The 9,987-nt window shown below is 41.7% G+C and overlaps 1 protein-coding gene across 8 annotated transcripts in view; it reads left to right on the forward strand.

Moving 5' to 3' along the window:
* Positions 1-2,615, forward strand: part of Map3k7cl (MAP3K7 C-terminal like) — a 74,701-nt gene extending 72,086 nt beyond the window's left edge. For all 8 annotated transcript variants that reach the window (XM_013504040.1, XM_013504032.1, XM_013504048.1 and 5 more), the window contains one exon: positions 1,358-2,615. In XM_013504040.1, coding sequence (XP_013359494.1) covers positions 1,358-1,538 — 181 coding nt within the window. In that variant the 3' untranslated portion in view covers positions 1,539-2,615. The remainder of the gene's footprint in view (positions 1-1,357) is intronic.
* The last annotated feature ends 7,372 nt before the right edge of the window (positions 2,616-9,987 follow it).

Genomic DNA, 9,987 nt, shown 5'->3' on the forward strand with positions numbered 1-9,987 from the left:
TCATCCTCTTAGGGCATGAGATCTTTGAAGTCACAGATTTGACGCACTGATTTATATTTAAAAATACATATTAATCTAAAGAAATTCAAATCTTAAAGAAGACTTTACCTAGGAGCTACCTATGACTATATGATATTAACATGAGCAGTGCAAAGCCTTTCCTTTTGGAGACCCAGTATTGAGAACTGTGTATCAGATCACTGATTTTTCTTTGCTTTATAGAGGAGAAAGAAATGGGGGGCAAAGAGTTCTGTTAGGTTCAGTCTAGATGAGAATTAGCTGACCCACAGAGGGGGAGCCTTTCTGGATTCTGTTTCATTCAATTTAAACATGAATCATAATACTCCGTATTAGTTGCATTTACATCAATGAATTATTTAACACATAATTATTGAGAACTGAATTTTTCTCAGGCGTTGTCACTGCAGTCTGCTCCTCAGCCTGCTTCCTCAATTCTAGGGTCAGGTCAGCACAAAAGGCAGATATTGTTTTGCTAATGAGGCCGCAGCCAATGGCCCTCCCTGTCCACATTGCCACCTCCATGGACTCAGCCAGCCTACATCATATGCCATGTAGTCAGGGTGTGTGGTTTTTCTTGTCCTTATTCTCTGAATGATACAGTACAGCAAGCACATATTTAGCCAGCACATATGCTGTATCACACATTATAAGTAAGCTAGAGGTGATTTAATATATGTGGGAGGATGTGTATGTTACATGCAAATACCATGCCGTTTTATAGAAGAGACTTGAACATCAGCAGGTTTTGGTGTCCACGGTGGGGGTGAGGAGTCCTAGATCCATTTCTTCATGGATACATAGGAATAACTATACCTAAGGTCTAGAGCGATGATTTGGAAAATAATATGTGTAAGAAAAGAGTTAGGAATTTTCTTTTTCAATTTGAAGAAGCCCAATAAAGATTTGTTTAACTCAGATGTAGGAAATGAAAGTAGATAACCATTGAATTTGCAGGACAAAGATTTGATGAGACAAAGTGGTTCACCCTACAAGACGATAGGCCTCTGTATAAATTTGTAGATTGATTTTTCCTTTTTTTACCCCTTAAATTATGACTTCGACTATTAGTTGTATACTTAAAAAGGTTACTTTAAGGACTTTGGGGGATTTTTATGTATACTTAATATTTTGTGTCTAGTAGAGGTGCTAGAATAAAATAAAGAGATATAAAACTTGTGATGCTGGTAACACTAGAAGTTGTGCCGTTGAAGGTAAGCTGTGATAGGTAAACATTTAGGAAGAACAGAATAAAACAAACGGTGCTTCCAAATGAAATCATTTGATTTGCTTGCACTGACCTCTGTCCTTCTTCCCGTCCTATCCCCTAAATCTTCAGAAAGGAGCTCATCGCCAAGCTGGACCAGGCAGAAAAGGAGAAAGTGGATGCTGCCCAGCTGGTGCGGGAATTTGAGGCTCTGACGGAGGAGAATCGGACCCTGAAGCTGGCCCAGTCACAATGCGTCGAACAGCTGGAAAAACTCAGAATACAGTATCAGAAAAGGCAGGGCTCATCCTAACTTGAAATTATTACATGTGAGCATGGGAGGTTGGTGACTGCTGTGCGCTGGCCAAAAGCCTTTTATTTTAAAGGGATAGGAAAATAAAATCTATTGCCTCTGTTTATTACCCACATGGCAAATGTCTAGAATGAGAGTTTAATGCTTGCCAGCTTTTAGCTTGAGAGAAGGGATATTTTATTGTAAGTGAGATCACTAGTGCAAAGCTATTACCAGTATATATTTTCAGAGATCAGAATTCTTTTTCGAAGATATATATATTTTCTTATTTAGGAAGATACGATCATGCCATACATCAGGATAGGAAATAATAAAAATAGAATATTGACTGACCCTGCTAAAAATCATGAGCCGTGAAACAAACCAGTAAAATGCTCATCCTCGTTCCACGTCTGTGCATTTTTAAATTTCATGCCTTTCATATTTCCAGTCGGCTCACATATAAATCATTCGAAACGTCTCTGCATATATTTACGCTTGCTAGTCAGACGCAATCCTTCCCTGATAGGTTTCTTGAGAATAAATGGTCGCATGCATATCCATAGAAGTTTTCTCATAAAAATATTAGCAGAAATCACTTCTGTGCCAAAAGCTCATTTGCCAGTGCTGGCTTGCTGTTGGAATAAAGAAAGAGAAAAGGCTTGCTTTTCTTCATCTGTGTTCACTCACGGGCACCGTCTCTGCCTGTGCATTTGTGTGTTCTGGAGGGTTTGGGGGAAATGAACAAGTATTGTTTGGACCTTGCTTGGGTCAGCTCCCATGAAAATATCAGTGAAATTATAACTACTACTTGTAGGATATTTTTTTCTGGTACCAGGAATCGAACTCAGGACCCTGCGCTTGCCAGGCAAGTGCTTGTGCTACTGAGCTATATCCCTGGCCCTATAACTATTACTTTTCTTTGGACTTAAGGAGGCGTTTTAGGTCAGTAATAACTGAGAAGAACATGTGCATAAGTTCAGAATTAAAGTGCTTTTTCCTTCATTCTAGCCATCACCACATTTTCGCAAATGGATCGTTTTATGTCCATTTCTACTCATGTAACTCTTTTTTCATTAAACATGGATTAAAAACTGCTGCGTTGTATTTTTCTCCTTTCTTAACCCCATTTCTGCTGAAAGCTGGCTTGCCCAACTTCGTTAGAATGGATTCCTTGCTGTCTGTGCTGAAAACAGTGACGACAACACTGGAGTCTTTTTCCCTGGAAAGACTGTGGTTTCCCATATAAACAGCTCAGAGCTGTAATACTAATTATGTTGAATCTATGCCTTGAGGAATTTGTCCACAAACAGAAAGAGTAGTTCCTGAAAATAATAAGATGGCCTTGGATAGGTGAGCGATTCTTAACTGGGGGTGATTTTTTCCCAGAGGTATTTGACAGTGTCCGGAGATGCTTTCTTTTTTTGTTGACAGGATGACGGTGAGGGGTACTGCAGGCATCCGGGGGTGGAGACCAGGGGTGCTGCTAAACGTCCTGCAGTGCACAGCAAGTTCCTCAGCACAGCGCTTGCCAGACCAACTGAGACTGCTGTCCCCTGGGCTGGACTAGTCACAGCAGTTTGGGCACCGCTGCCGGGAAGCACACTGCAGGGCCAGGGGTTCTCGCCCTGTGGTGCAGACTCTGAGAGGCTTTTAAGTATCTAAATCCTCAGTTGTCTCATTTGTAAAATGAAGCTTTTCTTCAGATCCCAAAGATCTCATATTCTGTTCGGCTATTCACCCTTATGCTTCTTTCCTGTTTGGCCTAAGGTGAAATCACCTGTGACCCGGGAAAAGCCTTCCTTTTCAGTAACTCCCAGGCTTACAAATTCTAATATAAAGGAGATGTGCTATAAGTTTATAAAAATCCAGGTCAGTGGGACGGGAGAAAGGAGAGTAACTTATGTACTAAGCGTCACTAAATACAAAGATGCATTTTTGGTCAGTGCTCATCCCGAACGAATTGTCTGTTTAAAGAACTCGAGCACGACAGCTCTTTGCAGAAAGAGTGGGGCAGGGAAATATAGTACCAAGAGCCCTTCTCTCTGCCAGCATGAAAATCATGTCATGGGGTGAAAATATTTGAATATCGCTGTTCTGAGCCTGGGGAGTCACTGAGTAAATAGTTTTCATATCTTTGCTAGCCTCAGCCTGAAACTTACTATGTTTTTCCAAAAGTTATGCATAGCATTTCCCTACGCAGGAATGTTTTCAGCAGATTTTTATTCATCAGTACACGAGAGCATCATCTCATGTATCACAAGTCAGAGAACCCTGGAGGCAGAATTACTTATCAGTCTTAATTTTCTTCTATTTGGCCAGTTTCCACTGATCTTGTTTATCACGTGTATTACCTGTGTAACGCAGATCATTTAAAACTTTTCTATCTTTACGGTTGAGGGTTAGCTCAGTGTTACAGCTCTAGCCTGGGTTTGATCTCTGAAACACACACACACACACACACACACACATACACACAGGAAAAAAGGAAAAAAGAAATTTCTATCTTCAAACATTTATAATATTCTTGTTATTAGCCATAAGAATAATGCTATAGAACATTAAAAACAAACACACAGAGGTCCTGTTAGCCTTAGGGCAAAGGTGATTTGTAGGAACACATGAAAAGAATGTGGTCATGTGTGACCGACAGTCAAACTCTTAACTACTTCAGTGCGAGGGAGGCTTAAAGACGGATTTCCCACAAGCAGAGACAAGCTGAGGGGACAGCATGGGATCTGTGAGATGGGGTCACAGAAGACACCAAAGTCTCCCTCTGACCTGCTGCCCCTTGGGTCGCTTGCTCTGGACTGGGCCTGTGGCAGTGTTACGAAGAAAATCAAGTGGAGCAAGGCAGAGGCCCACAGGAAGGAAGGAAACCCCCGGCCCACAGCCACAAAGCCAACTCAGAAGCAGATCTCTCGGTCGCAGGCAGAGCTTCAAGTGCCTGCAGGCCGGCTGCTATGCTGAGCGAAGTCTTGGGGAAGAGTCTGAGCCAGAACCACCTGCTGAAGTGCTGCCGGTCCCCAGTTCTCAGGAACTTTGGAGAGAATAAATGTTGTTTGAAGCCACTAAGCTTTGGGGTGATTTGTTACATAGCAACAGATCATACATAAAGTCAAATATAGAAAAAAAGTATATGATTTACGGATGCGCACAAAATAGGGAGAATAACTGAAATGAAGTGTCAGGCACAGCTTCCTGAAGCAGTGACCAATCAGATCAGATCTGTGGATGAGCAAGAGCTATAGAAACAAGGAAGGCAGGCAGAGGAAGAAGATCTAAGCAGTGAAAGCATATGCAAAGGCCCTGTGGCACACTCAAAGAGTTAGGCCAGTGTGGCTGAGCATGAAGACATATGAAGGATACAATATGTGATGAAATTGTGAAATAAAGCAGGAATTTGAAGATTATATTAAGAATATTGACCTTAATCCTAAAAACAAAGAGAAGCTATTAAATAACTTTAAGCATATGACTGGTAATGTATTCTCCACTAGAATATCATTGAATGTTTTTCTTTTATAAGATACTTCATTTTCAGTTGCTTAGAATGCTATATATAGCTGTTATTCCTATTTAAATAAATGGATTCATAGATCGATAGATAAGGCTGTTATGCACTTTATAAAGTCATTTTAATGAATCCTTTTCTTCTTAGAATATAAATAATAGATTCTATACAGTATCAAGTGTCCTGTCATTATAAAAAGCAGATCAATTTAATTTGGTAACAGCGATAATCCTGCAAAGTTGCCAAGCCAAGAACAGAGTATTCTTGTGCTTGAACTTTTAAAACTACATTTTTTTTTAACCATCACTGTTATTTTTGAATAATGATAATAATCAAACCTGGGGATGTGGATCACATGGAGGGAAATCACAAAAGTAGAGATGAAATAACTCCCAGAACAGACAACTGGGTCCTTTAGTGTCGGAACACCTATCTTAGCCATTCTGCTTTCATTAACTGAGAATATATAGTTTTTAGTTCTCATTAGTTACAAACAAATTCCCCCCGGCAGGAAAACTCGTTACACATTTGGGAAGCGAGTTTCTGGGTAGTGTGTTAACAATCCTACCGACTCATTCTGCTGTCTGAAATTCCAGGAGTGTTCACGTCGGTCCCGAGTGTGTGCACGTCTCGGGCAGCTCCGGAGGCAGACTCCGGAAGGAGCGGCTTTTACGAGGGTTGATTAGGAAAGCTATGATCATGACCAGAGAATGAGGACCTGAGTCACAGTGCTGGAAACCAGTCTTTCTCCGGGGAGCTGGGCTTTTAAGAACTCTTTACTGGCTTCTTACGGAGTTGAGGGCAGCGCTCTTAGCATGAAAGGCTGACTCAGTGAGTAAAAAGGAGGAACCAAGTTTTTTCCTCAACCAAGAGAGGAGGACCGCGTGATGCAAAGGAAGACAGTATGTTTTATCTGTCACTGAACGAGTCTGGGCAGGGACTGTTCTCTCAGGTCAGAGTCCTGAGGAGGGAAAGATAAAGAGATTGCAGGACAAGGTAAAATTATACGTGAAGCAGGCCCCGTGCTCCGGCTTCTCCATTGCCGGCTCACTTCTCATAAACGGAGTAAATGCTGAACAAGCTGACTTCCCCCCCTTATTCCTGTAAATAAGGATGTGACTCACAATCCCTGCACTCTCCAAAATGCCATAGACACTATGGTGATTTGATTATTTAAAAATAGCTGGGAAAAATAGCCAGAAATTGGTCATGGGTAAGTTGGGGTGGTTTCTTCTGTTTTTGTTCTGCGTTGCGTGTAGGCTGCTCTGTGTCTGTCCCTCCGGGTTCCCAGAACATGCAGTTTGTTCAGGCGAACCTTTGGGACTTAGCATTTCTGGAAACGAATGATGTGAACTTGCCGGTCTGATCTCAGACCCCAGGCAAGAAACAAAATCAAGACTCAGCTTGGAGTCACTGCTCTGCGGGCCAATTTTTTTTTTTTTTTTTTTTTTTTGTTCTTCTTTGTACAGAGATGAATGTTGATAGTGGTTAAATACACTGGCCTCTGCCTCCAACCTGTTACACAATGATTTCAGCATAAATGCAGAGTTAGGGTACTGCAACAAGCCTTGTAAACGGTGTTTGTTGATCTTGAGCTAGCCGGTCCAGAAACAGAAAACAAAGCATTTCTTTATCATTAGCCAGGTGTGGAAACCCCCAATGCAGAATTCCTGACCAAACTGGATATGAATTCGAGATTCAGGGTTAAGTTTGCACAAGACCTCTTTAGTTACCATCCACCTTAGTCTTTCCTCATGTAAGTCAGGGTCCTGCTTAGAGAAGAGGAAAATGCTCAAAGGGGGTGAGGAAAGAGAGCTTAAGGACAGGAATGTGTGTAAAGTTGAGGGTAGGAAAAAGGAAATTGGAAGAGCTGTGAAGATCTTGGGGTCGGCCACCTCGGGAACATCTCCCTGAGGCTTTCAAGGGCAAGCAGAAGAACGGCATTGGGATCCGGAATGAGCTGTAGGAGAGGTCCTTTTTTTTTTTGTGGTACCAGGGATTGAACTTGCGACCTCACGCTTGCCAGGCAGGCCCTTACGCCACTGAGCTATATCCCCAGCCCTGGAGAGGTTCTTCTGACACCAACCTCTTCAAGCACTTGTCCTTTGGTGAGGGACAAATGCACACAGGGTTTGGCAAGGAGCAAGAGGATAAAGCACCCCATCTCTTCTCTGTCCTTTCATCTTCTCCTGGGGGCTTCCGTTGACCAAGCTCAACTAGAAGCCAGAGGGCAAGAGAAGGCGATCGCTGTGGTCCATGCAGACAGGCTCCCGGGCTCTGAGATGGGTGGAAAGGGTCCGAAGGGACATACAGAGTCTCCAGGACAGACCGGCAAGCTGAAGCGGTGGGTGTGCTTCAGGATCAAGTAAAGAAAACAGCATAGCCAGGCTCATTGTTTTACTTCTGTAACCTACCTGGGAGCAAAGCCCCATGAAACACCCGGAAGTCTCAACCAAGTAGATAGGCAAGTGCTCCTCCCTAAGGTTGTGCAGAAGGAGGGTTGCCAGAAAAAATACACTCCATGGAGAATTAGTTTAAGAAATCAGGTGAACAGTGACTAATTTTTTTAGTATGAGTATATTCCAAAAATTGCGTGGGAATTACTTATAATTAAAATGTGTTTGTTGTTCATTTAAAATCTGGTTGTAAGCGAATGTCCTGTATTTTTATAAATACAGGCAACTCTGATCAGTGGGATAGTGTGGCAGGGTCCTGCAAATGTGTCCGTATAATTGTGTATCTCTTTTTTTTTTTTTTTTTTTTTTTTTTTTTTTTTTTTTTTTTTCTTGGTTTTTCTCTGGTACCGGGAACCGAACTCACGACCTTGCGCTTGCCAGGCAGGCGCTTTTTGCCGCTGAGCTAAATCCCCAGCCCCTAATTGTGTATCTCTTCTAAGCTGGTCTCATGCTTGTAAGAAGAAAGTGACCTGGCAGTAGACGACGGTACGGCATTTCTTTCTTTTTTTGGTACCAGGAATTGAACTCAGGACCTTGTGCTTGCCAGGCAGGTGCTTGTGCCACTGAGCTGTATCCTTAGCCCAGTATAGCATTTCCGAACCGTGTTCTGTCAATGTCAGTGTTTAAAATGTTAATAAGTGTTGGGGTTTTTTTTGGAGGGGGTTTGTTTGTTTAAGATAGTCTCGCTGTGTAGCTCAGGCTGGCCTTGACTCACTCTGTAGCCCAGGATGGCCTCAAACTCATGGCAATCCTCCTACCTTAGCCTCCTGAGTGCTGAGGTTACACTTTAGCCATGCTTGGCTAAAATGTTAGTAAGTGTTGTTCAAAAGAGAGGAAGGAAGGAAGGGAGAAGGAAGGAAGGAGGGAAGGAAGAAAGGAAAAGCAAGACTGTTTCATAGTCAAATAAAACTATGGGCTGTGAAGTTTAGGGTTATAACTGGCATTCAGTGCTGGTGTGGATCATGATACAAAAAACTCTTTCTTAGCTTTATTTAAAAAGTGTCACAGCTGGCCCTGCTGTCACATACATGTAATCCCAGCACTTGGGATTACCAAAAAACAAACAAAGAAGCAAACAACTCCCTCCCCTCAAAAGCATCACAACAATCAAATAACAGGCCCTCTGATCATAGGTCTCCATTGAGGTGCAGTTTAACAAAGTCGTTTTAATGTCCATCATGCTACAATAGAATTTTCTCATTATCTCGTGATCTTGCCTTTTGGCTAAATCTACATTCCTGAAGATGTCTCAAAGCTCCTCACAAATGTTTGCAAAACAGCAACATTCTATTTAATAAGATATGAGATTGTCCAGCTGCTGAATAGTTTTGCTTAACTTAGTAGGAAGAATGTAGTGAAAGCAAATTACCATCTAAGCAGGGGCAATCCCAGATCATTCAGAGAGAAAAACGAGGATACAAAATCTTTGTAAAAGAGGAAAAAATGAGAATACAAGCACCAGAATTCTGTTTCTCTAATCTATTTTTGGACAGAGATGAAGCAATGTTCTGAATGGCTATGCAACAATTACTGGGCTGTAAGACTTTATTACCTTCACCCTAGAGTGGGTGAGCTACGCAGGCTTTCTTTTTTCTGTCTAATCATAGATATTCTTCAGGTTTGTTATCTGATCTGTAATCCTATCTTGTGTGCAATGGAAGTAAAAGGATAGTACATCAGTTAGGGTTAGAATTAGCTGTGAAGGGCAAAAGTCTACCAAATAACAGTGGCTTACACAAGGTGGAAGTTTCTTTGTTCTCTCATGAAAAAGATGAGGGTTACACTGCATGATGTTTTCAAGGCTTCAACTTGCTCCGCCATTATTATAGTACAATTCTCAGTCTTAGAATCCAAGATGGCAGCATCCATGTTTCAGGCAGCCGGAGGATGAAAGAACCAACAAGAGGAGGAGCCGAAGGAGTGGGCTGGTTGTCCGCAGGATGGGAGCTGCCACAAGATGCTTCTGATCACATCATCTTGATGGTTAGTTTGATTTGTTAACTTGGCCGGGCCAAAGACACCCAGGTTATTCGGTCAAGGCAGGTATTTGGTCAAACTGTATTCTGCATGCGTCTTTGTAAATAGACTGAATACAGCATATTCTGCATGTGTCTGTGTAGGTAGACTGAGGAAAGCAGTCTAACGTGGGTGGGTCTCGTCCAATCCTTTCAAGAATTGAGCAAAGGAACATTGTTGTTTTTGTTTACATAGAACTTTGTCCTTTTTTTTAATTTTAAAGAGAAAAGAACAAAAACAAAATAACAAAAACAAAGACAAAAATAGAACAACACAAAAGCTACAAAAATGATACAGAATGTCAAAACATAGGAAATCAACAATGGTAGTTGTATTACTTATTGTTATCTCCAAAGTAGTGGCTCCGATTGCCAGATATAGGTATGCAAGATTGATCAAACAATTAAACAGTACCTGTTCCTTTCAATAAACCAATAGAGATTAGTAGTACAATTATCTTAGCTATGGTGTGTGTGTGTGTATA

The sequence above is a fragment of the Chinchilla lanigera genome, unplaced genomic scaffold (genome assembly GCF_000276665.1).
Source record: "Chinchilla lanigera isolate Chin_1 unplaced genomic scaffold, ChiLan1.0 scaffold00006, whole genome shotgun sequence".
NCBI lineage: Eukaryota > Metazoa > Chordata > Mammalia > Rodentia > Chinchillidae > Chinchilla > Chinchilla lanigera.